General features: G+C 34.0%; 4 protein-coding genes and 1 long non-coding RNA gene across 8 annotated transcripts; 2 read left to right on the forward strand and 3 right to left on the reverse strand.

The window, feature by feature from the left end:
• The first annotated feature begins 101 nt into the window (after nt 1–101).
• On the forward strand, nt 102–3,495 carry LOC102579596 (peroxisomal (S)-2-hydroxy-acid oxidase GLO4-like). Of its 2 annotated transcripts, XM_015306733.1 has the most exons (12): nt 102–152; nt 252–402; nt 471–595; nt 691–737; nt 1,086–1,163; nt 1,258–1,379; nt 1,538–1,595; nt 1,831–1,893; nt 2,109–2,178; nt 2,337–2,437; nt 2,528–2,632; nt 2,717–3,495. In XM_015306733.1, the coding sequence occupies exons 2-12, from the start codon at nt 260–262 to the stop codon at nt 2,894–2,896; spliced, it is 1,092 nt and encodes a 363-aa protein (XP_015162219.1). In that variant the 5' UTR covers nt 102–152; nt 252–259; the 3' UTR covers nt 2,897–3,495. The 2 variants fall into 2 exon arrangements, with proteins under 2 accessions (XP_015162219.1, XP_006343127.1); XM_006343065.2 differs by lacking the exon at nt 102–152 and having other exon boundaries at nt 165–402.
• Nucleotides 3,496–3,622: 127 nt separating this feature from the next.
• On the reverse strand, nt 3,623–8,265 carry LOC102601782 (peroxisomal (S)-2-hydroxy-acid oxidase GLO4-like). 2 transcript variants are annotated; one of them, XM_015306732.1, is made up of 12 exons: nt 8,086–8,265; nt 7,264–7,412; nt 7,074–7,198; nt 6,932–6,978; nt 6,571–6,648; nt 6,362–6,486; nt 6,171–6,228; nt 4,686–4,748; nt 4,419–4,488; nt 4,226–4,326; nt 3,993–4,097; nt 3,623–3,912 (listed from the first exon to the last, which is right to left on the reverse strand). In XM_015306732.1, the coding sequence occupies exons 2-12, from the start codon at nt 7,404–7,406 to the stop codon at nt 3,733–3,735; spliced, it is 1,095 nt and encodes a 364-aa protein (XP_015162218.1). In that variant the 5' UTR covers nt 7,407–7,412; nt 8,086–8,265; the 3' UTR covers nt 3,623–3,732. The 2 variants fall into 2 exon arrangements, with proteins under 2 accessions (XP_015162218.1, XP_006342936.2); XM_006342874.2 differs by lacking the exon at nt 8,086–8,265 and adding an exon at nt 7,826–7,981.
• Nucleotides 8,266–11,739: 3,474 nt separating this feature from the next.
• On the forward strand, nt 11,740–18,679 carry LOC102602451 (3-oxoacyl-[acyl-carrier-protein] synthase II, chloroplastic-like). The gene is made up of 14 exons (XM_015306734.1): nt 11,740–12,061; nt 12,770–13,466; nt 14,180–14,385; nt 14,505–14,708; nt 15,167–15,277; nt 15,388–15,483; nt 15,585–15,630; nt 15,720–15,799; nt 16,190–16,258; nt 16,384–16,468; nt 16,601–16,755; nt 16,862–16,942; nt 18,030–18,089; nt 18,233–18,679. Exons 2-14 carry the CDS (start codon nt 13,097–13,099, stop codon nt 18,353–18,355), a joined length of 1,686 nt encoding a protein of 561 aa, XP_015162220.1. The 5' UTR covers nt 11,740–12,061; nt 12,770–13,096; the 3' UTR covers nt 18,356–18,679.
• Nucleotides 18,680–20,229: 1,550 nt separating this feature from the next.
• LOC102602792 (pre-mRNA-splicing factor CWC22 homolog) lies at nt 20,230–22,244 on the reverse strand. Of its 2 annotated transcripts, XM_015306735.1 has the most exons (2): nt 21,437–22,243; nt 20,230–21,343 (listed from the first exon to the last, which is right to left on the reverse strand). In XM_015306735.1, exons 1-2 carry the CDS (start codon nt 21,794–21,796, stop codon nt 20,246–20,248), a joined length of 1,458 nt encoding a protein of 485 aa, XP_015162221.1. In that variant the 5' UTR covers nt 21,797–22,243; the 3' UTR covers nt 20,230–20,245. The 2 variants fall into 2 exon arrangements, with proteins under 2 accessions (XP_015162221.1, XP_006342939.1); XM_006342877.2 differs by having other exon boundaries at nt 20,230–22,244.
• Nucleotides 22,245–22,463: 219 nt separating this feature from the next.
• LOC107059787 (uncharacterized) lies at nt 22,464–25,170 on the reverse strand. The gene is made up of 2 exons (XR_001472935.1): nt 24,612–25,170; nt 22,464–24,155 (listed from the first exon to the last, which is right to left on the reverse strand). It is a non-coding gene; the product is annotated as an uncharacterized lncRNA (long non-coding RNA).
• Nucleotides 25,171–27,059: the final 1,889 nt, after the last annotated feature.

The raw sequence follows: 27,059 nt of genomic DNA on the forward strand, positions 1-27,059 counted from the left end.
GAACTTAGAAGCTCAATTAGCTCATAGCTGTGCTGAATTTAGAGAAAGCCTTTTAAATGCAGGGTCCATTCGGCTATATACCTACAGCTTCTAAGATATAAAACAAGAAGGTGGAGAAGCTGGAAAACTGAACTCCTTTCTGTATCCTACAGGTACTAAATATTTTTGCCTCAAAACCTCCGATTCTGCTCTCAAAAGAACCAAAATTCTACAACCAGAGTGATTTAATATACAAATGCTTGTGTTTGCAGGCTAATAAATGGCAGGTGAACCTGTTAATGTGAATGAATTTGAAGAGCTAGCTAGGAAAGTTCTTCCAAAGATATACTATGACTTCTTTTCTGGAGGAGCTGAGGACCAGTATACACTCAAAGAAAATATTGAAGCATTTCGTAGAATCACGTAAGTTTGTAACTTCTTGCTCTTGATTAGGCAATAGAGATCACAGCACTAACCTTTCAGAAACTCAGTATCCGGCCAAGAATACTTGTTGATGTGAGCAAAATAGACATGTCAACTATTATACTCGGTCACAGGACATCAGCTCCAATTATAGTTGCCCCAACTTCGTCGCATCAATTGGCACATCCTGAAGGTTTGGATAAAATCAATTAGTAAAAACTAGTCTGTTAGCTTAAGGTACCCCCACCGCGTAGTTCTTACTCCAAAAAGCTGTTGTATTTATGCCAGGAGAAGTTGCAACAGCTAGAGGTGCTGCAGCATGTAATGTTATAATGGTAATAGTTTAAGTTTGGTCAAAAACATACCTAAAGTATCTACTTTGAGTTTCATACTTGAACTATCAGGTGTGCAAGTTTCCTACCTGAACAATTACCAACTATTTATCAAACAACAATTCAATTATCAGGTAGGAATATGGAACATTTGATAGTTGAGGTATCATTGGATACATAGTTGGTGATAGTTTAAGTAGGAAACTTGTACACATGATATTTCAGTTATGAAACTCAAAAAACCAGGATACTTTTAGCTATAATATTTTTGACCCTTCCCTCTAATATTTTCTAAAAAAACAGATCTAGTTCGAATTCTGGTATGTGGATGCTAAATTCTCTTGGATGTAGGGAGTGGCATTTACGTCAACATGCACAATGGAGGAGGTTGCTTCAAGCTGCAAGGCTGTTCGCTTCATTCAGACTTTCGTAACTTATTACCCCCAACTCTCACATCCCGGTACATATTTACTGATTTTTGTGTTCTATAACAGATAGGTAAATTTTTTTTCTATGTAAATAGGCTTTCAAGAGAGAGATAACAGCAAATATGGTACAGAGAGCTGAACGCAATGGGTTCAGGGCTATAATTCTCACTGTTGATACTCCCAGGCTAGGTAGAAAGGAGGCAGTTATAAAGAATAAGTAAGTTGTATATACAATTGTTATCATTAAAGTCTAGCTAAAATCCTTTTCATGATTCATCTTCATTCTAATTCGGAATTATCGGTTTCATCATTCAGTACTTGAATTTTTTTTAATATAATTTTGGTAATCTATGTTGATAAAGAGAATTAATGCAGGATGATTGCACCTCCTTTCAAGAACTTTGAAGGTCTTATATCAACTGAAGTTGTTTCTGTAAGTAAAAGCTATTATTAGACAAATTACATGTTAAGCTGAAAGGCAAAACTTGAAACTCCTTAACGAAATTATCTTACTTTGCAGGATTACAATGTCTCAAATTAGCTAGTTCCTCCTACTATTAGCATTGGTTTTCTCTTTTATTTAGTTAAATGACACAATTTGCCATCGAGATATATACTTGAAAAATAGTGTACACTAGGCTTACTAATCCACAGATAAATTTCTGCAGGACAAAGGCTCAAATGTTGAAGCTTATGCTGCAGAAACTCTTGATCCTTCGTTTTGCTGGAAGGTACATAATTTAAAAGTTAAATATATGTGTTCCTTAATACCACATGAGATGATCATATGATGAAATACAGTCTTGGTCCTTGAATGCAAATTTTATTGAGGCTGTCAACATTTGTTAAAATATGTAAAATTGACGAGCTTAAAAGTACATTAGGGAAGGATCATATCTAGTTTCATAGTCTTCTGTAATCCTCACAATCTCCAAAAACTTTGCAGGATATAGCATGGTTAAAATCAATTACCAAGTTGCCAATTCTGATTAAGGGTGTTCTCACTGGTGAAGATGGTAATAATTTTTATCACTGAACCTTAGCTTAAGTCAACAGAAACTCTAATCAGCTCCATATGATTTAACATATATATACTATATAAACTTGATTTTGCGACTAAGTCTCACCAATTGAGCATTTCTTCCAAAGAATTTTTTCATACTATTCTTTGCAGCAACCAAAGCAATTGAAGCAGGAGTTGCAGGAATAATCGTCTCTAACCATGGAGCTCGGCAGCTGGATTACACTCCAGCTACTATTTCTGTTCTTGATGAGGTGATTTTCTTCCTTACATGTTTGATGTCCTCTTTTTAGCATGTATATTGGCCTCCACATATTCTTTCCTGAATGTCCAAATGGTTTCAGGTGGTCCATGCTGTTCAAGGTAAAGTTCCAGTTCTTTTCGATGGAGGAATTAGGCGAGGAACAGACATATTCAAGGCATTAGCACTAGGCGCAAAAGCTGTTCTGGTGAACTTAATGATTTACAGAAATGCATTTAACTTATATACTCTAAGAGTGTATTGAATTTAACTTAACATTTACACTCTACAGATTGGTCGACCAGTCATCTATGGTCTGGCTGCTAAGGGGGAGACTGGGGTAAAGCAAGTTATAGAAATGCTCAAGAATGAATTGGAGCAGACCATGGCTCTTGCTGGCTGCTGCACTGTGGATGACATTACCAGAAGCCATGTTTTTACAGAGACAGAAAGGTTCCTATGTAGGATGTAGTTTAATCCTATGTTCCTCTAAATAAACGGCTTATTAGCCCCAAACTCTACAATCATGTCACATCTTGCTTTCTAATAATCCTCTGTGTAGTGGCATTTCTGCTCCTCTCCAATAACTAAATCCTTGTATAGGATTGTGCTAATTTCCTTATGGTACCTGCAGTGGCGTAGCCACATACAATAAAGGTTCATCTGTTGAACACCTTTCATCAAAAAATTATACTTAACTGTATACATCAAAAGTTATATTCTATACATAAATATTAAATTTTAGTGAAATTTATGACTTCGTAATTAGGTACCTGCACTTTCCGGTGTGAGACACTTCATATTTTAAAATGTCAACTATATAGATTCTGGACCAACCACTCCCTCTGGTTGACACTGAAGGAAAGTAGAACACTATACACGCAAAGGCATTGAAATATATGCACCTATTTTAGATATATATAAAACTCAATATCCGCTATGAATGACCACACTAAACCAACAGGGGCATGGCAAGTGTTTGCTCATAGTCTTGAACTAACTTTTGTGGTTGAGTTAATCAAAAACTCATTTCTTTATTAGACTTCACCCTGTGTTACACCAGGGCCAATATCACATGAAATTAATCTTCTCTTGTACTCAAATCTTGTTCTGCATCATGTGTGGCAAGATTTGAATTGCTTTCCTGCAGTAATTTTGTAATAAAACTAGACTATTGTAATCCATTTGAATATCTTAATATCTGAAATCGATGCTTTAAATAGCAATATTGCAATTGAACAACATTACAAGCAAGATGTGACACAATTGTAGAGTTGGGGCTAGGCCATTTTATTTAAGGAACAGAGATTACATCCTACAAAGGAACTTCTCTTTCTCTGTCTTAACATGGCTTCTCGTAATATCATCCACAGTGCAGCAGCCAGCAAGAGCCATGGTCAGCTCAAGTTCATTCTTTAGCATTTCAATAACTTGCTTTACTCCAGATTCTCCCTTAGCAGCCAGGCCATAGATAACTGGTCGACCAATCTGCACAAATATACAAAAAATATTATTAAGACAATCAATGTATACGAGTTAAATCCATTTCTTTAAATCATTAAGTTTACCATAACAGCTTTTGCCCCTAGTGCTAATGCCTTGAATATATCTGTTCCTCGCCTAATTCCTCCATCGAGAAGAACTGGAACTTTACCTTGAACAGCTTGGACCACCTGAAACCATCGAAAATTAAGGAGGGATATATGGAAGTCAATGCACGAGCTAAGAAGATTCCAAATAACATATTTCAGCTTTCAATTCAAATGAGCTCGTAATTCAAACATGTGAGGAAGGAAATCACCTCTTCAAGAACAGAAATAGTAGCTGGAGAGTAATCTAGTTGTCGAGCTCCATGATTAGAGATGATAATTCCTACAACTCCTGCTTCAATTGCTTTCATTGCTGAGAAAAAAAAATAGTATATGCCAGTCAAATTGTAGGAAAATCTGAGGTTTTCTATGCAAACAGCTAAGGTTCAGTGATAATAATAGTACCATCTTCACCATTGAGAACACCCTTAATCAAAATTGGCAACTTAGTAATTGATTTTAGCCACGCTATATCCTGCAAAGTTTTCAGAGAGTGTGAGGATTACAGAATGATCATATTTGACTTAAACTCTATTTCTGCAATTTCACATATTTTAACATATTGTCGACACTCGAGAAATTTGAGTTCGTGTATCAAAGATTGTATTTAATCATATCTTCTAACGTGGTAAGTAATAAGGAACACACACATTTAACTTTTAAATCTTGTACCTTCCAGCAAAGCGACGGATCAAGAGTTTCTTCAGCATATGCTGCAAGATTTGAGCCTTTGTCCTGCAGAATTTTGTAAGTGGATTAGTAAGCATAGTCTACACTGGTTTCAGGGTTTTTTTTTTAATCAAAGCTGGTCTCAGGGACCATTTATTAGAAACTAAAAAGGAAACAACCAGATCATCTGGTCCAAAAACAATCTACTCTGTCCAAAAACAAAATACATAAATGAACAACCAAAGAAATGAAAAAAGAGTTGGTCGTCTTCAAGCTTGAGCTTCCATGGAGGATGAAGACGAGGTGCTGCCTTGGAGTGAAATCGAGCTGCCGCAACCAGCTGCGTTCGGTTCGTTTCCGTCCCACTGAATCCACACAGCTCGAACAACTTAGGTAAGAATCAATCTACTCCCTAATTCGCTTTTGATGTTGTAAACGATCCTTGAGCTCCATTTCTAAGTTTTACCCTTTCCTGCAGATTGAGTCAGAAACCCTAACTAATACCACTGCATAGGCCAGGTAATTCTTATTAATTTTGCTGAAGATCGTTCCTTTAAGTACACTACTTCACTGATGTTTAGATTTATATATCTTGATAAACCCAATATGCTTTCCTTTTCTTTGTGCTTTCACCTGAAATACTATTGTTGCTTGCCGCATTGTGCATTAGTATCATTATCACTGTAGCCATATTTTCTGTTTTGCATTTTCTGATTCTCAAGTTTGGGAATCCTTGAATGACTCCAATCTGCTCCATGGTCGGAAAAATCGACCTCTCCGATGAAGGTAGCAGTGAGAAGAGGATAGAAGATAGTTCAAATGCCTCCAATACATAGACATAGATTGAAATGGATCCGAATTTGGACAAATTTCACTCTGGACACTCAAAAACTCTCACAAGTGCCATGAAATAAGGTCCTTTGAAGACTTCTTCAACTCGGATTGATCCGATCTACCACAAAATGAAGTTGAATGAACAATGTTTTCTCCTCTTTCATCTTTGTGCACTGTTATACTTCGATTTAATTCATCCATGACCTTCTCTGCAGGCTGAGCCCCAAAGAGGCTGATACCACTGCATAAGGAGGCCACATATGAGTTCCATCTCCGCATAAACAATTACATCCACTTATGCAAGTATGCAGGTACTACCATCGCCTTTTGATAATTCTTTGTCATCCATGTCTGGTTGTTCTTGTTTGTCTCAATTCTGTTTGTGTATTGAAACCCCTGTTTTGGATGTTTCGAATTCTAAGATTGGGAGTTTGTGTTTTATCTAGTGGTTTCAGGAAAATATATCTATCACGAGTTGATTTCTTAGGGTCACTCAACTAATACTTATTATCTAAAAATGTCACATTCTCTGTTAAAGAAAATTGGAATGAAGAAGAAAGTGACTTTCTGAGATAATAACTATTACATGAGTGACCATTTGAGAAATTAACCTTATCTACTATAGATAGCAGAATTTTTTATGGTTTTACTTACTGAAACAACATCAGTTGATATAAAACCTTCAAAATTCCTCAGCCGAAATGATATCATCCTGCAATTCCCACTCTTAGTAGATTAACACAGTATTACTAAAAAGAAATTTTCTTTAAGTGCTAAAATGGTGAAACCGACTTATTCCAGATTAGTATGTAAAGAATTCAGGCATAAAAAGATCTATAACTTACTTATTCTTTATATCAGCCTCCCTTCTGCCAAGCCTTGGAGTATCAGCAGTGAGAATTATAGCCCTGAACCCGTTGCTCTCAGCTCGACGTACCATAAATTCTGTTACATCTCTCCTTTTGTAAACCTATTGACGAAGAATAAATTACCTATCTGATAACAGAACACAGAATATATAACAATGATCAGAGTTTGGGATAATAAGAGTTACATAAATTTGAAAGAAGCGAACAGCATTGCAGCTTGAAGCAACCTCCTCCACTGTGCATGTAGACATAAATGACAGTCCCTATATTCAAGAAAACTCAACATCTATGTTGAAACATATTATAATTAAGTAATAACAACGTAAGCTTTTCGATGAGGCGGTCATACAATATCAATAATCCACGAGTTAATTTCTCAAGAAGTCACTCAACTAATAGTATTATCTCAGAAAATCACTAATCTTCTTGATTTCAATTTTTCTTCAACAAAGAAAGTGACTTATGAGATAATAATTAATTAGTTAATGATCATCTGAGAAATCATCTTAACGCTCCACACACCAGAATTGAAAACAGATATTTTACCATGATAACATTACATGCTGCAGCACCTCTGGCTGTTGCAACTTCTCCTGGCATAAATACAACAGCTTGTTGGAGTAAGAACTGCGTGGTGGGGGTACCTTAAGCTAAAAGACTAGTTTTTACTAACTGATTTTATCCGAACCTTCAGGATGTGCCAATTGATGCGCAGCAGAAGGGGCAAGTATAATTGGAGCTGATGTCTTGTGACCGAGTATAACAGTTGACATGTCTATTCTGCTCACATCAACTAGTATTCTTGGCTGAATACTGAGTTTCTGAAAGGTTAGATCTATTTTGCCAAATTAATCAAGAGCAAGAAATTACAAACTTACGTGATTCTATGAAATGCTTCGATATTTTCTTTGAGTGTGTACTCATCCTCAGCTCCTCCAGCAAAGAAGTCATAGTACATCTTTGGAAGAACTTTCCTAGCAAGCTCTTGAAATTCATTCACATTAACTGGTTCACCCGCCATTTTAGCCTGCACACACGAGCGTTCGTATGTTAAATTCATCTCATATAGTTGAACTTTGTATTCAATATATCCCTCAAGTTTGTTTAGGAATAAAAATCAATTTAGCTAAACAAATAATTACTCTAGAACACAAACTCAAGATCAAAGGATAGCAATATATAGGATCAGCTATATTGCTCAGACTCTTCAAAAGTAATCAAAACTGTCAAGGGGTGAGCAACATAGGGAAGAGTAACATGATAAGGAACTAAGCCATAATAATTTTCAGATTCAGATATCACATCATGTGATCGATTTGACGAGTAAACACTACTCAAATCAACAAACAGCAAAAACAAAAATTGTAAAAGCAAATGTTGAGATATTAGTAAAATAATTAATTAAAAGTAAAGGCGAATTGTTCTATGTTCAATTCTCACCATCACCCAAAAGCAAAAACATATTTTCAGTTTCCACAGGTAGGTACAGATCTATCTAAAGTTGATGTTACGGGTTTGGCAGAATCTAGTAGCTTTAGTGGTGCTAACATATCCAGTTAAGTTAAACTAAAAATCCAGATCCAGTTGTCATTCATAAACTTAAAATTTCGAATCTGTCTATGTGTTAACAAGTACATATGGAGAAAACAGAAGTTTAGATCAAAATTTAATTAAATTTTGGAAGTAAAAACATTGAATACCTGTTGTATAAAAAACAGAGAAGAGTTGAAGTTCACTGCTCAATTAGCTAATGGCTGTAGTTGAACTAGAGAATTATAGTTCACTGTAAATGATTAGCATGATTCAAGATTACAATAATCAGATAGTAGGAGGAATATCTAATTTAGGGAGAAAGTGGTAAGTAATAAAGTTTCCACTTAATACAATTGAAACTTACGTGTATAATTAAGATAGATACATATTTTGTATGATAACTGAACTATTTTGAGTCGAACGTTTTTAATATGAATATTATATTATGTGTTTAAATGCTCAACTAAAACATATTGTATTTCAAATGTATAAATAAAATTTTATAATAATTTAAGACTGTCGATGTATTAAGTCTAAAATATATGAAGGTCAATTTAATAAAAAGGGTTCAATTACAAAATTAGAAGGGAAAATTAAAGGGAGTGACCCTTTGTTTACTGTTTAAACCCAAAATGGCCCACTTTCTGACTTTCTCTGAATTACCAAAAATGGCCATTTTGGGTTAAACAATTACCGAATGGTCATTTTTTTTGGTGTTCACTCTTAATTTTCTCTCTTCCAATTTTTTAAAATTTGATTTATTTATTTATAAAAAAAATTAAAATTTGATTTACAATGTATCTGGTACAAATGTTATTGTTGATAATTCCAAACCTAAATCAGTATGAATTTGATTTATAGTTATGTATCTGAGACATAATTTATATGTTTGATACATAACGTATGTATCAAGCGACGGAGCAATGCATCCGCGAGTTCTGAAAAATTTGAAGTTATTGTAATTTAGAAAACTTTCTAAATAAGATGTAATAGTACCTAAATTATTGAGTTTTGTGTACTTTATACTATTTTTTATAGTGTGGTATATTTACGTAAGATACCCAAATCAAAGTGCATTTAATGGAAATTCCAACCAAAAAGGGCTAATGGGCCTCTTTCAGGCTTGGGGGCTTATCAGGATCACCGCATTCCTCAATCATATGAGCCCAAACGATCTGTTAAAGTACCGGCCCGTTCGGCCCAAAAATACTTGGATAAACTACGTAATTAGACATACATAACTACTATATATACATATTTTATCTATAGTTTAAAAATATTACTCATAATACCACTTTTTAATAAATATACCATATATTTTAAAAAATTAAATCAAATACACAAATTTCTTAAATATGGAATTGAATAACTATCTTAAAATTTAAATCCCTTAATTAAAGGTACTTTAACAATTCAACCTCTTTCAGTCTCCTCCCCAACAATATCTCTCCCCCCCACCCCCACCCCTTACCGAATTTCACCCTCAATTCGAAAAAGAACTCCGGAAATGGCAAAACTTTGCGTTTTTATATAACCGCATTATGAATGTAATGTTGTGCACTATCTGCTTGCTTAGAGTGTGATTATAGCTTTGGTATAACATTTTAGAAGGCAAAGAGGCAACCACCCTTTTAAACGAAGAATTTTCTATACTTCTTCTTTGTTCTCTACTTTTTAGGCATTTCTTCTTCTCTGCAATTCTTCCAATTACTTGTTTTAGTTCAATTTACATTAAATACTCCCTCCTTACTCCGACGAGTCGTCGGACGCCGATGATTTCATGTGCAGGTTTTTACATTATTTATTTTTGTTGTTTCTCAACTATTTTAATGGTTAACTGTTCACAAAATTAGATGATTCTTGTTAAAGGTTAATTCAAATTAATAAATCGTGTATCTCATCTTTAAAAATTGATGGATACATGTATCTCGCCGTTAATGATTAAAACCAATGAAGAAAATGAAGAGGTTAACCCAAATTAATAAAAATTGATGGATACATGTATCTCGCTGTTAATGATTAAAACCAATGAAGAAAATGAAGAGGTTAACCCAAATTAATAAATCGTGTATCTCGACTTGGATACATGTATCTTGTCATTAATGATTCAAGCTGATGAAGAAGAGATGAAGAGGTTAATCCAAATTAATAAATCGTGTATCTCGACTTGGATACATGTATCTTGTCATTAATGATTCAAGCTGATGAAGAAGATGAAGATGTTAATTCAAATTAATAAATCGTGTATCTCAACTTTAAAAATTGTTGGATACATGTATCTCGCCCATTAATGATTCAAGCCGATGAAGAAGATGAAGAGTACAATAACAAGATTAATTAGGTTTATGATTTCGTTATTTTAGGAATATTTGTTAGAGATGATACCCAAGATCCTGTAAATTTGTTGAGTTGTTAATTAGTCAGCAATTAATCCTTTAATTAAGGAAATAAGTTACAACCCCATTAATTCAAATTAATAAATCGTGTATCTCAGCAATTAAAATGGTTGGATACATGTATCTCGCCATCAATGATACATGTATCTTGAGACTAAAATATGGTATAAAAAGTAATATTACAAACTATAGAAAATCCTAGTAATTGAAATCTAAAGTAATGAGATTTATGTAAGATGCCCAAAATACTTTCTGTTGATCTTCTCAACTCACATAATTGAAACAAATAGCAACTTCTCAACTCACATATTTTAAAAAATGAAAAGTGGTCATTGTCATAGAATTTTTAATTAACTTATATGTACATTAGTTTCTTATAAATAAAATTTTAAAAATCACATTTGATTCATGGTATATATTTAATCAGTAAAGAAATTAACTAGCATTAAATAATACTAACCTATGAATTTTGCATTAAATGATAAGTGTTCCTAAAACATTTTTGGTTCAAATTTCGAATTTTTTTTTGTGTTTTCTCAAATGGAAGTTAATTAACCACTTAAAGTATGCTACTTCATTTAATTATATGAATTAGTCTCAATAACTCATAAAATCTTATGCTTGTACCAGTTAAGAACGATTTATATACTTATCTATAAAATGAACATTTGAGATCACGTCTAAAAGTTTTTTCAAAATGTAAATTAAAAATATTTAATAAGAACACTTTATCTCATGTGTTCAAATGCTCAATTAGAACAACTCATAGTTCAACTGTCAAAGTGAAGTTGTTGACATTACTACTTCTCACTTTTTATAATAGTTATCTTTTTTTCGTCATTCAAATATATTATTATTCGACTATATAAATTAGATCTGCCTTATCTCATTGGACACAACTAACAAACCGAAAAACCAAACCCCAAAAATAAAAATAAAATCAAAACAAACAAAATTTATCTTATTACAAACTGAATATCATTTTTTTTAAAATTGAAAAATCGAATGACATACCCTTATTTTTATTTTTTTTGAAATTTCAGGATAACCCGCAATTACTATTCTGTGGTGAGCACTTTGTGCGCACTGGGTAACCACGCAAGGAATGTAAACCACACTAGGCAAACCCTATGCGACATACTCAACTCAGAAGACATTGAGGAAGATCGATCCCAGATCATCCGTGTGGATAATCACCCTCCAAACCAATTGAGCCATCCTTATTACTAGTGAACTCTTCAAAGGAATTTTCCGCAAAGATCTGAAAACTATCTTCACAATAAGCACATGATAAAGCCGGGCACAGAATAAATTAATCGAAGTCAGAATAGGACTTCACTTGTCGTTACGCAGGTAATGGCCGAGACATATGCGCGGTTTAAAAGAATATACCATTCCAAAAAACATCAAAATTCCTTTCATTTTTCTGTCCTCATCATATTTACCTACCCTTTCTCTCCTGCAACCCAAAGGTATTAGCAAATTAATCTTCGTGATAGAGTGATAAGTAATTACTTATCATATGAAATTACTTTTGATTGTGAGTGTTTTACTCTTCGAAATAAGACTTCTCAGTAAGAATATGAAGTAGTCGGACCCAAATAAAGTACTGAACACCGAGGAAATTTAGAGATACTGGGGCTAAACATTTATGTGAAGTGCTGCTTGTGGAGCTGCATCAAATTGACATTGGCAACTACCAAACAATTTGATTGAATTAGTCAAGCGTGCAAAGCAAAGAACAAATGTGAGTGTCTCTGTCTCTGGGACTTTGCGGCTTATGCATTAACCACTCCTTTTCTAAATTTCTAGGACGGTAGAGTGGGCCGACACTAGTAGTGAAGCTTGCGGGGCGGATCTATAGCCTATTTTTTTTTTGGCACCGTGAATTCATGATTCTTTTTATAAATAAAATATTTTAAGTATATATATTTTTAAAATTAATCTAATATTATCTACGGATACTTATTTATAAGAACTAAATAATGTATTTGATTGAATGCTATGTTATTTAATTGAAGAAATAGGGATCAATTCACACTTTCCCCCCTCTTCTATTAAAAAATGGACGGTACAAATCTTAAAGATTCACTTAGATTTATTTTCTGATTATATAAAAGGTGCTTCGTCATCAGAATTATGCATGTTTTTTGAAATAATTTTTCACTTTCTTATAAAATTATTGTTTGTATTTATAAAAATTTCAAATTCAATTTGAAATTAGATTTTAATTTTGAAGAAGTATTCCAAATCTATTCTCCAACTTAATTTTCATAATTCCAAATAAAGCATTATCTTTCTCCTTTTTGCAAAAAAGTAAAATCAAATATGCAATGCAACTATAATTTTATAAATTACTAATATATTTAAACTCTGGCCAAATGCCAACATAATTTTCAAATGGAGGGAGGTAGAAAGGTGGTTGCTTACTATTGGAAATATTATTATTTATTAGGGTGCAGATTTGGGCCAAGCCCACGACGGATGGCACCTTCAAAGTCAACACTTGGAGATTTGGAAGCGTAATTTTGAAATCACACGTAATTGTTTAACAATGCCTATTTTTATTCACTTAACTTCCTCTCTGCTCTGCCCTGAAGAAGTTTACTGTTTGAAATACAACTTGATGGTCCCCTCGAACTTTCATGGCACCTTCCTATAATACCATCTTCATTTTTGATCCAATTCATTAAGGGCACTTTCGATTACCATTTTTCCAGCTTGTCATCCAATTTCACATCTGGGTCACTGTTTTTATGCTCTAATTTGACTGTTTTCACAAATGGTGGCTTCTTCTGTGGCCTCTCCACTATGTACATGGCTCGTAGCAGCTTGCATGTCTGTATCCAGCGAAAAGGATCAATTTTGGAAGCCTGCTTCTAATTTTCAGTCTTCCAAGTTGATGGGTAGGTCTGGTAGGAGAAGAAAAGCGATTACCAAGTGCAACAGTGGGAGCTTGATGAATGGTTCTGTAATGAACAGTTCTTGGCATACTTGTTTTGGTTTTGAGCCCTGTGAGGAGTATTATAAATCCGAGGGATTGTCTGCTTCTTTTTCGTCTTTATTTGCCGAAAATGCGTTTTCTGTATTTGGGTTTAAGCAGGTGCCATTGAATCGAAGGCAGAGGAGAATGAGTTCTGCTGCTCATTCTGGTAATTTTACTTAATCAAAGGCTTATTGATATAATCTTCATTAGTGTGATGAACTGTATTTGGTAGCTTATTGTCTTAACGATTTGTGGATCGACTTAATCGATCCATTGGATTTTGGGTATATTCTATGTCTTTAGTATGTGACTATGGATGTGAAATAGCGCAAACTGCGAAATTTGAACTGAATAATGAATTGCAATACAACTCGAAACGTTTCTGGGTTTGGTTCTTTTAATTCATAAATTGTTTGTCACCACGCCAAAAAAGTATTTTCTTTTCCCATCAAATGTATATGTTTGGCTTATTTACCAAAAGCTTTTTTAACTCTGTGTCAAGTCAAACAACTTCACATAAAATGGTATTGAGGCAGTAAAATTAAAATATATTTCTTCGATTTAAATAGCTAAAGATCTGCAACTGATGCTTTAAATAACAAATGTCTCAATTCTCAAAACAACTATATGAGCTTTTGCTAATTATTTTGGGAATGATGTTAGTGTTGTGTGAGGAAAATGTGAATGAGATTTGTGCACACTGAGAGAACTACCTACTCGAACTTGTGACATGAAGGCGTGTTATCTTTGTTTATACATATTATTCAAGATATGTTTCACTTGCCTATCAAACATTTCTAGTATATGTCTTCGAAGAATGTTTAAACTGCATGACTCCAACAATGTGATGAACTGCTTTTTGATTTGATGTACTTCTAGGCAAACCCGTGGCTGTGGCCGTGCAACCTGCAATGGAAGCCACGGCAAAGAAGAAACCTCTTATGAGGAACAGAAGAGTTGTTGTGACCGGGGTCGGTGTAGTATCACCAATCGGTCATGATCCAGACATGTTTTACAATAATCTTCTTGAAGGCATCAGCGGTATAAGTCAGATTGAGGCTTTCGACTGTTCTGAATTTCCCAGTGTAATTTTCCATGATTGTTTTAGCACGCCAAACTGTTTATCTATCTTCTATTTCGACTAATATTCTTCACTACCCAAAATATCTTTCAAGATGTTTCACAATGGTCTTCTTTGCAACAGAGAATTGCTGGGGAAATCAAGGAATTTTCGACTAATGGGTGGGTTGCACCCAAACTTTCGAAAAGAGCAGATAAATTCATGCTCTATATGCTTACTGCTGGAAAGAAAGCTTTGGCAGATGGTGGGATCACAGAAGATTTATTGCAGGAATTAGATAAGGCTAGATGTGGGGTCCTAATTGGCTCAGCCCTTGGAGGGATGAAGGTAACAAATGAACTTGCTTAAGATATATGACCTATTTTTTTTTTTTTATGACCGTGGTGTCCGGGCCAACTTTCGCGCACCTCGACTAAATCACGGGATACCTGCCACCTCCCACCAACAACAGGTGCCAGGTAGGTAACTCTGTCTACCAAGGCTATGACCTATTGCGACCAAATGATCATTCCGAGATCCCTAAAATAGAAGCTCTTGTAATTCATTGTTCCAAAGAATGTCATCTAGCAGAAAGATGATATAATTTTGAGAAGAGTTGTAAAACTTGTTAACTGTAAAAATCAATTAATACTGTTACCATAAAAAAATAAACAAGTAATGACAAATGAGGTTCCAGTTCATATTGTATTTTCATGATATCACAGCTGCCACTTACCATTCTACGGCATATTAGAATTCCTCTTTTTTTCCATCTCCAAATAATTGATTATTTGCTCTTTGATCAGGTCTTCTATGATGGCATTGAGGCTTTACAGGTGTCGTACAAGAAGCTGAATCCTTTCTGTGTACCTTTTTCAACATCCAATATGGGAGCTGCCATGCTTGCAATAGATTTGGTAAGTTACTTATTGGATGAGATCAAAATATGATTGAAAGAACTGTTTCTCCTTATTTTAAAAATAGTTGAAAGAACTGTGTCATTCAAAGTTGATTGAAACAACTGCAGGGTTGGATGGGTCCAAGCTACTCAATCTCCACTGCATGTGCAACAAGTAACTTCTGTATATTAAGTGCTGCAAATCATATAATTAGAGGTGAAACAGTAAGTGGGTGAATTACTCTTACTCCATCGTTTTAAGTATGTAATTTCCAGACCATGTGAAGTATAATGACACTTTGTATATCATAACATGGAAATTTCAGGATATGATGCTTTGTGGGGGGTCAGATTCGGCAATTATTCCTATAGGTTAGTTAAATATGGTAAAACTATCTGGGGAATAATGTAGTTATAATTTGTTCTCAAAGTTTCCATCCTTAAATTGTGATCGGTGGCAGGCTTGGGAGGTTTCACTGCTTGTGGAGTCCTGTCACAGAGGAATAGTGATCCAACAAGGGCTTCACGTCCTTGGGATATGGTATTGCTATCAAATTTCTCTATTTCTCAGCTGTTTCAAATTTCAATCAACTGTTGACGAAAATTCTGCTTTCTGATGCATAAAATAGATTTCTTGATGTATTTTGAAATCATCAGCATAAGTGTCATTATGTGAATGATTAAGCATGGACTTCAGCGTTGTTTCTTCTAAAGATGAGCTTCTTGAACATGTACATGTACAGTTTGTTGCGACTTCCTACACATGTAAATATTTTACTTTAAATAGGAAAAGAAAAGAGAATATCTTCGAATTGTGAGTAATGTTTGCTAGTACTTTGTTATTTCCGCTTGGGAACCATTTTCTTTGTTTTGCTCTTAAAGATCCCTGCTGCTGTCTACTAAAGCTGCATTTCATTTCTTGATGGAGCAGGACCGTGATGGATTTGTGATTGGGGAAGGATCGGGCGTCTTACTTTTAGAAGAACTTGAACATGCAAAGGTATGCTTCCACTAAACCAATATGCAGAAATATGCATCTGATAATGTGGAGTTACTTTGATCCATTCAGAAGGTTTCATCAATTTGATTGTAGCTGTGTTGTGTTTTTTTCTGATAAACTAACAGAAGAGAAAGGCTAAAATATATGCCGAGTTTTTGGGTGGAAGCTTCACTTCTGATGCTTATCACATGATAGAGCCACATCCAGAAGGTAATTTTATACATGGAAATTACCAGCGTATTGCTGGTATTCCAGCTCAGATTTGATATCATGTACATAGCCATTCTAAAGCATGGAAAACTTGTATTCTTACTGATTTCTTCTATATGCTTTACAAAATAGGAAGTGGAGTTGTTCTCTGCATAGAAAAGGCCTTGGCTCAATCTGGGGTGAAACGTGAAGATGTCAACTATATCAATGCTCATGCTGCATCAACCCCAGCCGGTGACCTGAACGAATATCAGGCCATTCTGCATTGTTTTGGGAAGAACCCTGAAGTAATGCTCTTATACGCCTTTATTTTTGTTTTAGGAGATGTACTCATATAGCTTGTTCTCAGCAACTGCTCTCTAATTCTCTTATAATGAATTCTTTCCCTTTCAGCTTAAAATTAATTCAACAAAGTCCATGACTGGTCATCTCCTTGGGGCTGCTGGTGCTGTGGAAGCCATCGCAACAGTCAAGGTAATAAAGTTTAAGATCATTGCATACAAATACCTTATACAAGCTTAATATGGACTTTTAAACTCAGAGAGGGATGAAAGGTTTAGACAGAAAAATACAAAAGTTGTGTTTTCTTACAAGTAGCTGGTGCTGTGGAAGTCATCACAACAGTTAAGAGGTAATGAATATTAAGATAGTTGCATACAAATACCTTATAAAAGCTTAAGATGAACTTCTAAACCCATAGAGGGATGAAAGATTTAGACAGAAAATTACATGAGTACCAGGTATGTTTTTTTTTTAATAAGTGAAAGCACCAGGTATGTTTTTATGATTGGAAATAAAATTTCAGAAAATATTTATGAATTACCGTAACTAGTTTTGAATCGAGGCATTGTTGTTGTATATATATAGAGTCGTCAATACTTAGCAAAATGATAGCTGGCTGTTGTAATGTAACTTCTTCGAATGATGGCTTGCTGCTGGTTTGCTTCATAACATATTTGTTGGGCCTTAATAGGCAACTTTTAGCTGTTGAAGTGGGCATTAAGTCATTAGTAATCTAATATGTTTTTGTGACAGCACAAGCTAGGTGTACAGATGGGAAGAAATCACCTAGTGTTTTTTGTCTCTGCTGGAATTTAAACCTGAGATCATAAGGTTCTTAACCCACTTCATTGACCACTAGGCCACACTGTGATCTTTTGTGCTTTTCCCATCAGAATAAAAACCTTCTTAGGTAAATAGATTGGTACTGGATGCCCGCAGGGGAAAAAAGCTTTAAGATTGTCATGCCAAGTATTGAAGCAATCTGCAAGTTTGTTTTAACACGTCGGAGAATGAAGTAGTTTCTACTTCTATTGACTTGTTAGTCGGTTGACATAAGTTACTGTTTGTGAAAGAAGTCCGTATCTGCAGTAATTGCGTCTTGATATGTACTTTTACTTGAGGTGATCTAGCATTCATTCCCAAAGGAGAGCAGTTGGAACACAATCACTTTCTACTAGTCTGTTTGTGCTTAGAGTAAACAACTATCTTTGCACACTGGCTTTCAGTTTTTATATGAAAGTTTGCTAATACATGTTTATTTGGAATTTTTTATACATAGGCCATACATACAGGATGGATCCATCCAAACATCAATCTTGAGAACCCTGACAATGGCTTGGTATGTATCTGGTTAATTAATGCGCTCAACTTTTTGAACAAGCTTGCACTCCCTATCTAATATTGTTGCGATTAAGAAGCCATTGCATCTTAATCAGCTTTAATTAGTTAACTATGTTCTAATGTTGCTTAACATGATATTAGGATATGAATGTGCTGGTGGGCTCTAAGAAGGAGCGCTTGGATATCAAGGTTGCACTCTCCAACTCATTTGGCTTTGGAGGACACAACTCATCTATTCTATTTGCTCCTTATAAGAATGTCTAATTCAATCCTTGCACATATCATGCTTAAAGAATGTAATGTTGTGTTGATTTTCATCAAGTTGCCCTTGAACCAACGAAAGCCAGAAAACGAACTTTTCATCTTCACTAGTTCATCAGAAAGGAAAGCAGGCACCGGAGATCACGAGTGTGTGCAGTCATTTTCCTAACTGTACTACCTTTTTTATTCTATAGATATTTTGAAATTCGGTTCATCCTTCTGTTAGTTGTTCTTAGGTATGAACTGTAGCAGCCAATACATAACTCATCTCACATCTGCTTGGAAATGAGAAATATGTTTTATTCTTTGTGATATACTATTGTTTTATTTGCTATGGCTATAAAAATATGTCTAGTCAAAAGCCTTTATCATAAATTATACGAAAGTGGTATATTTTATTGAGTGAAACCGCTAAATGTCAAATTGCTAGATTTTTTATTTATTTGATGTCGTGAATGAACAAACATGAGTTGTTTTCATGTTGTAATAACGCAGGGCAACTATATTAATTGTATATAAACACAATAATAAAAGCTAGTACATGGAATTTTGTATTTCATCATATATAACATGTTAGTGGATATACTAGAAGAGAGGATATTTTTATTGTTAACATACATAAATATTTGTATGAAAATTCTGTTCTCATACAAATATACTACAGAGAAAGGAATTTTTTAAGAGGGAAATCGAAAATCAAATGGATTTTGTGGTGAAAATAGTGTATTTGAAAATCGGAAGAAATTTAAGAGAAAGAGAAAAGTAGATATTTTTTGGGAACTTGGTAGAAAAGTAAAAAGAATAAACACAAAATAAAAAAGAAAAGTAAATTGCTCTTAGTGTTGTAATTCTTCTTAACATGTTCTAATATGACCAAAAGGTAGTTAAGCCAATTGGAAAATTCCCTCGACTGATTTCACATACATAGTATGTCTGCAGGGAGAAAAATGACAACTTGTGAGTGACAATTTTGTGAAAACCAACCTCATCAAATATAGATTTACAAATACTACTACCTGTTACACATTCTAGTGGGGAGTTACAAATACCCAATGTTAGTAGGCACATGAATTCTACCGAGAGGGCAAATTACATTGATCATTAGCCAAGAATCAATGCAATGAGTATGAGATATGTGCCCACATATGGTAAGTACCTGTCTCAACTCACCCAAAGAAATATTGACAAGGCATATTACATAGGTGAAATGATCTACACAATTGTTATCTTTTTTTTGTGCAATGGTATATTTAAAGCTGCATTACAAGCGACAACAATGACTTGACTGCACCTTTATGTGCACTTAGTATGGACATTACTGCTATCACAGCAATGACTATCATCTCAGTACTAACCACTTGTGCCATTAATTAATTTGCTTTTGGTTTTAATATAATGTGATATTTGATGTCTCCCCTGCATCCTGCATGTTTATATAACATAGTGCATGTTTTGAGGATAAGGATTTTGCTTTTGACTACTGTCCTAAACGAGGAAGGAGCTGAATTCACGGCTAATTTCGTGTTACAATTGACATTCAAAATCAAATGGTATGAGTTTGAAATTTTAATCAAGCAGTAACAGTTCAGTTTATGTAACATGTCCATTACCATTCAACATATATTGTTGCTGAAAATAATCACGTCTCAGTTTTTTGACAGTATCATCAATGAATATTTGTACAGTTCTTCTAGACCAATGTAACTCGTTGATTTCCTAAAAGATCAATACATGTTTGTTGTACTCATTCTCATTAACAGTATATGTACATAAAGAAAGAAATCAAAGAGCATCTAACCTCCAAAACAGAGAGAAATAATAGAACTCAGAACCCAAAAAAGTAAAAAAAAATTCCAATTGGCACATATTAGAACTTTAAAAGCAATTTACTACCTAACTTCTCCTCCTCTTCCTTGGACGATCATCAACTGATTCACTTGATCTGGAAACACGTTTGTCTTGCTGCAAGATAAGCCTTGGCATGTTCTTCAGATAGTCTCGCAGATTTTCAGTTATCCCACCCAGACCAATGGATGTGAAGAAGTTGATAGCAAACCTCATATTTTTAGGACTATCCTTTGGAAATATTGACTCAAACAACTCTTGCATAGAGGGGTCACTAAGACGCTCATTCAGCATACGGATGCCAAGGTGCCCTGACAACTCCTGGAATAAATTTTTGATGAATATACGAGAAGAAGATGTAGTATCCTCTTCTGTCAATCTTAAATAAGCCAAAACATGCCAAGGCAGTGCATCAGTGCCTAGTAAATGAGCAAAAAACTTTGCCACATTACGCAGTTTATTAGTTTCAAGTTGGTGGATCATCGAGTATTGTTGCATGAATGATTTCTCAAAATTCTTCTGGTGAACTTTGTTGATCATGCATAGCCGCTGCCCCAGAAGTGCATAGTAATGGAGAGAAGTCTTCTCCTGACTGCAGCACTCCAATAACATTATGCATAACTCCATCTCCTGACCAGGCTCTAGTCTGATTTTCAACAGCTTGTGCCCTGCTTCTTCAAACTCAGCACTTGACATAATCGTTAAGTAAATCGTCCTCCGAAGATTGATCAAGTTTGTCTCTGTCTCATCTTCAATTTCCATCTGTTGCTCGTCCTCGTCCTTAGATTCGTCGTCATCCTCAGAATCTTCGTCCTGATCACCACCACCTAGAATCCTCTTCTGTAGTTGTTCATACTTATTTTCATTTTCAACAAAATTAGGATCCGGCTTGAAAACATCCAATTCAATTTGCTCGTCCACTTTGTCTCCGAGAGAGATTTCATGTGTTAATCGATCTTCCTCCTCAACAAGGTCAAGTTCTGGAGGAACAGCTGGCTGAAACTTGTGTTTCCGCAATGCAAAAAGGTCTTCAATTAAGAACTGAACCCTTTTATCTATTTCTCCTTCATGAAGTATTCCTCTGAATCTCTCAAAAATAGCGTGCAACCCTAAGGGACACAGATCCTGAAGCATCGAACCACATTCCTTAACGAAACCAACGGCAACATCAACACTATCATCAGTAGGTTTCTCGAGTAAAAGAGTAACTAATTCCAAAGCCACAAGTTCGTGAACAACTTGCTGATTGACAAGATGACCAATAAATTTTACAGATGCTAACATCTGAGGTTTATTATTATTGTTATAGGCCCTCCGCAATTGCAGAATGATCCTCTTACACAGAAGTTCACCAATTTGTGGGAATTTTGTGTTAACAACGGCTATCAATGCTGCAAAAACATCTGTGAAAATAGCAGAATTCAATTGTGATTTCATAATTGATCTGCAAAACAAGCCCTTACCACGAATTAAATTCTCTTCAAACAATTCAGGAATGATGTGTTTTATGTTGGCTTTATTGATTTTATTGAGCAGCCCATTTATGCTCTTTTTTAGAGCAATCCAACTCTTCTTTTGGTACTCTAGGCTTTCTTCCATGCCACAAAAAGGGAAGGAAAAAAAAGAGAGGAGATTGACAAAGAAAATAAGTATGAAAAAGTGAGTGTGTTGAGTCCCTTTTATAGTTGTGTGCGCGTTAGTTCCTAATTTGATTAGGTTTACTATTCCTTTTCGTATAGGATTTCGAAAAGGGAAAATTACGTGGGATCAATACTATAAAAACAATATTATTAAATATTTACTTATATTACCCTATAAACTTACCAATTATAACACACTTCACCTTTTATAGCCTATTTATTAAAAGGTATATACAGTTAAACAGTTTTATTTTGTATTTATTCCTTTTTAATATCCGAAATTTACTCTTATCAAAAATATATATTTTTCTCCTTCTCTCACATTTCCTCCAATTTTCAAACGCACTATATTCACAGCAAAATCCATTTGATTTTCGATTTCCTCATAAAAATTCCTTCTCTGTAGTATATTTGTATTAGAACTGAATTTTCATACAAATATTTATGTATGTTAACAATAAAAATGTATAAAAAATATTTCATGTACTAGCTTTTATTATTTTGGTACATATTTTAGCCTTTCTCTTCTGTGAGTTTATCAGGAAAAAAAACACAACACAGCTACAATCAAATTGACTACCTTCTGAATGGATCAAAATAACTCCACAAAATCAGATGCATATTGGTTAAGTGGAAGCATACCTTTGCCTGTTCAAGTTCTCCTAAGAGTAAGACACCCGATCCTTCCCCAATCACTAGTTAACAGAAAAGTTAAGCTAGAGACCTTCACACTTACAGAGATTTTATATACAGAGAATTGCTTGAAAATAAAAAATATTTGTGGTGTATGATCAACTTGTAGTGCTAGAGCAAGCATGTCACTAATCCATATTGTAGCTGCTTCTTTCTCAAGCTCATCAGTCAAAGTGGGATGTACATTTGTCCATGATGAACTTATAACAGAACTCTTATGTAATGTCTCTTAGTAATCTCAGTGTCTCAGAAGCTAACATGACAGATATAGGTGCAAATTTGTCATCCTTATGTAGTTACATGCAAGGTAAGTTCTGCTTCCTTAACTCCTCTTATAAACTGACTGACTACTGAAGCATCAATGTGTATAACATTTAAAGCAAAGATAAAAAGGATTAGAACTTAAAAAGTGACATTTCAAATATAAAACAGGGCAAGATCACATTGCAGGTACAACTTCTGCCTATTCAAGCAAGCCACGACACTAATCTATATTTTCCAAGAGAACGAAAACAGGTCCTACCTTAACATTTATGATGCACATCACTTGTTCCTGTAATAATAAAAATAGTAAAACATTCACAAGCACATTCATATAAATGTCAAAAGAAAGTTTACACTTTCATTAGTTGCTCATGATCAGAATTCTATTGCTCAACTGAACCACCTCCATACACTTCCGGAACAGAGTAGACATGCATGCTCTAATAGAGACTGGATCCTTATAGGATTTAAATGAGAACATCTGAGAGAAATCCTAACACTAGAGACTTTGAATTCTGATCCAAGAATACCACGAGGAGAAATCCCTAATATAATTCAGAATAAAAAAAAATACAAAATTACCATTAACAATCACCACTCAAATCAAGATTTGGAGAAACACAATAGATCGATCAAGGCGCTATATAAACTCAGCAAAGAAGTACAAACAATGAAGTAGCTCAATGTCGTCGTAAGTGTGAAATGATGCAAGAAATTTCCTCTGACAAGTTTAAGCAAGTGCATATTACATACAAGAAGATGGCTAAAAGGTGACAAATGATGCAAAAAGAGTATTCAACAGTGTTCAACTATACAATAAGAGTGTTTAGATGGGCTTCGAAAGAATTCATCTATGGCATGTATAAATCCCTCGACAAAACAACAACAACCCCTCTAAACCAGAAACATGAAATCACTCATCGAGTCAAAAGGATGTCGAAAGTCCGCCATTCTTCTACACCTATCTCCAATAGGTCCCGAAAGGTCAAGACCAAGACATCTACGCAAATCGAGGGACTTGAAGTTAGGACAACCCACCAAAACTGCCTCAAGTCCCCAGACAGTCAAAGCATTGCCGATAAGTTGAAGTTGGCATAGTAAAGGCAAGTGGGCTGCAATAGCCAAAGCATCCTCATTCTTCTCTTCCTCGGTCTCAAACTCCATAACATCGAAATGACTCAGGAAGAACGATGTCAATCTGGGACAGTGTACACCTAAAGCCTCAATTGGTAAAACAATCTTGGAGAATCAGCTCCTCCAAGTGGTACAATCTTGGAGCCACTTTGATCAGACAAGAATAGATAGGAATACCCCAATCTCCTGCCCAACCCCTAAGCCACAACCTTTTTAACCCTTTGCACCTGTAGAATAAAGTTAGTAAAAATATATTAGTGCCAAAACAGTAGTTGGAGCAATGAAAAGGAAGCTCATTGTAAAGAGAACAGGAAAACTGGAAGGAGAAGATCAATTCTTATTACATCAATCATGAACTGAATACAACACTTTCATTTATATATATATATATATATATAATTTGGCAAAATATCAATCATGAACAGAATACAACACTTTCATCTCTATATATATATATATAATTTGGCAAAATATATAGTTCAATTAACCACCTTTTAACTACCGTTAATTACCAAACTAACTAATCCCTTATAACTGCCTATTCTAGCTGGCTCTTTAGCTGTCAGCTCCTATTCACTTCTTTACTCGGGAAAGCTATATACATTATTCAATACATGCAATCACTCAATGCAAATTTATATTATTTTGTCTTCCCAATCAATAAATAGAAGTTCAGATTATACCTTTCCACTAAATATGCCAGATCATTTGACCCACAAAATGCATAGTAAAGTTCAGTACATTCGCCTCGGCTACGATCCACAGCAACATGAAAAAATGTTTTCATATTTTGAGGGGAATGCACCTTGAATCTCTCAAATCGATCATGTTCCAGCTAAATGGCTCCTTCAACAAGCGTCTCCACAAGCACACACCTTGTCTGCACTTCTCAGTTTATCCAGAGTACTAACCCTAAGTAGAATATCGCGCCAAATTTCATCCGGCAGTTGCTGCCACATTGTTACATTTTCCAGCTCCATTTCAGTAGGTTTATGCAGCTTCTTAGATTCATCAAATTCGCAAGTTCTCAACAGATTATTTGAGAGATCTTCTACAATCTCATTCCAGATTTCCTTAAGATTCAGCTCTGCTCCATCAACTTTCATTTTTCTAGCAAAGTAACCAGGAATAACGGCAGCAAACAACAGCGAGAATTGGTTGAAATGAGGAAAGCGAACACCGACGAGAACGGAACGAAATGGCAGAGGCGAACGTCGGGGCGAGAATGGACTATTCTCGCCGGAAAAGATGAATGATGGTGTGTTGCTGAAGATACAACTGAGGAAGTTATTTTATATCCTTCCGTCCATTTTTTTTTTGGGGTGATGTCACAGCTTAATTTAAGTAATTTTCAAATTTAAATTAGATTATATTAATTCGATAGTTTTTAAATAAATAATATGAAAAGTACTATCAATTATAACTTTTTATATATCAATATAATGAAAAAATACATCGCTTTTATAATTTAATTCTAAAAATTGAAATCATAACAATTAGAAGTAAACGGAGGAAATAGTGGGAAGTAATTACTATTTTTGTCTTGAATATCTATAGCATACCCCCTCCGTCTAATAATAATTGTCCACTATATTATTTTTGGAATGTCCAACAATACGTGTCTACTATATAAATCAACGGATAATTTTATCTTTTATTTCTAATATACCCTTATCATTAATTATAGTCATTTTCTCATTATATTTTTCAAGATATTGTATTTATTATATTCAAAAGGTGATATAGTAAAAACACTCTTCTATTTATAGTTTCTTAAGAAGTTTGTAAAGTTAATAGTAGACAAGTATTATTAGACATAGTATTTATTTTGAGATTTTATTTTGCTAAATCATTAGTTGTATTCTTTCTAGTTCAATACAAGTGAACCTTCCACTTTTTTTACGATTCAAAATGAATGAATGAATTTTTAAAAATTCAAATATGTATTAATTTGATTGCAAAACTACCCTTCTTTTTAATAGGATTTTAACTATTTTGATATCCCAAATAATGATTATAAAATAAATATTATTTTAAAAAATATATATAATATTCCATAATTCACTTGTACTCATCTGAACTCGAGAGAGTATTTTGTTATGCTAAAAAGATAAAAGTTCGGTACTTCCATAGGGTGGATCATTAAATGTCCGAAATGAATGAAAGGCTTAATATATTCTCAAATATTCATTTAGATTGAATTATTTTAGATATTTTTAAGCGAAAATAGCTTTTAAATAGTTTTGAAGTGTTCAAATAAAGTTAAAAAGTGTTTATAAGCACTAATTTTTAAGCAAAAATAAACTAAAAGTCATAAAAGTTAAAAATTCTAATTTATAAGTTTTGACTTATAAATCATAAATCAAAAGTCAATTCAAATAGGTTATAATAAGTTTTATTTCCGAAATGCCAACGAATTTAATTTATGATTGTTGTTGTTAGGGGTTTTACTATAAAAGAAAGGGAACAAACTGTAAAAGAAACATTCGTTAATATCACATTTAACTTGCACATTTTAAAATTTGTTAGTTGATTTTGTAAGAAGGATGAATTTTTAATTCTACTTTCAAAAAGATAAAACACGATAAAAATAAGAAATATGTATTATCTTTCACTTAAGCTGTAATTAACTATATAAAGCAAAGAAGAAAGCGCTAGTAATAGGAGAGAAATAAGAGACAACAGTCAAAAATGTGGTTCCATCATATATTTATGAAATTCCACGTACATAACTTATTGCTGCTAAAACTAAACAGAAGAGGAAGTAAAGAAGTAATCTCCATAATCGGATTGGTAATTAGCATAATATTGAAATTAAATTTTTTAAAACTACAATAATATAGAAATAACAAAGATAAAACTATCTTCTATTGAAAATCAATAAGTACTACATCATAGATATAGGGTGTGTTTGGTATGAAGGAAAATGTTTTCCTAGAAAATGTTTTCGAAAACAAGTTGATTTTTGACTTATTTTCTCAAGTTTGGTTGGTGAGTAGAAAATATTTTTCGAAAAAGATTTTTAGTGTTTGATTTATGAATGAAAAATGTTTTTGAAAAATTTCTTTTATTTTTACTAGAGTAGAAAATAATTGTTGAAATTGAAAATATTTTTTAAAAACAAACTTAAA

This window comes from Solanum tuberosum, unplaced genomic scaffold (genome assembly GCF_000226075.1).
Source record: "Solanum tuberosum cultivar DM 1-3 516 R44 unplaced genomic scaffold, SolTub_3.0 scf00040, whole genome shotgun sequence".
Lineage (NCBI taxonomy): Eukaryota > Viridiplantae > Streptophyta > Magnoliopsida > Solanales > Solanaceae > Solanum > Solanum tuberosum.

What these genes read in the sequence shown, in the direction of transcription:
- LOC102602792 (XM_006342877.2), bottom strand. Translation starts at nt 21,796, where the DNA reads ATGGAAGAAAGCCTAGAGTACCAAAAGAAGAGTTGGATTGCTCTAAAA.
- LOC102579596 (XM_015306733.1), top strand. Translation starts at nt 260, where the DNA reads ATGGCAGGTGAACCTGTTAATGTGAATGAATTTGAAGAGCTAGCTAGG. An exon ending in TATCAACTGAAGTTGTTTCT is followed by an intron (nt 1,596 to 1,830) that starts GTAAGTAAAAGC and finishes AAATTTCTGCAG; the next exon opens with GACAAAGGCTCAAATGTTGA. An exon ending in CTATTTCTGTTCTTGATGAG is followed by an intron (nt 2,438 to 2,527) that starts GTGATTTTCTTC and finishes AAATGGTTTCAG; the next exon opens with GTGGTCCATGCTGTTCAAGG.
- LOC102601782 (XM_006342874.2), bottom strand. An exon ending in CAGCATGTAATGTTATCATG is followed by an intron (nt 6,649 to 6,931) that starts GTAAAATATCTG and finishes TCTTGAATATAG; the next exon opens with GGACTGTCATTTATGTCTAC. An exon ending in TATCAACTGATGTTGTTTCA is followed by an intron (nt 4,749 to 6,170) that starts GTAAGTAAAACC and finishes AAAATTCTGCAG; the next exon opens with GACAAAGGCTCAAATCTTGC.
- LOC102602451 (XM_015306734.1), top strand. Translation starts at nt 13,097, where the DNA reads ATGGTGGCTTCTTCTGTGGCCTCTCCACTATGTACATGGCTCGTAGCA. An exon ending in AAGAACTTGAACATGCAAAG is followed by an intron (nt 16,259 to 16,383) that starts GTATGCTTCCAC and finishes ATAAACTAACAG; the next exon opens with AAGAGAAAGGCTAAAATATA. An exon ending in GATAGAGCCACATCCAGAAG is followed by an intron (nt 16,469 to 16,600) that starts GTAATTTTATAC and finishes TTTACAAAATAG; the next exon opens with GAAGTGGAGTTGTTCTCTGC.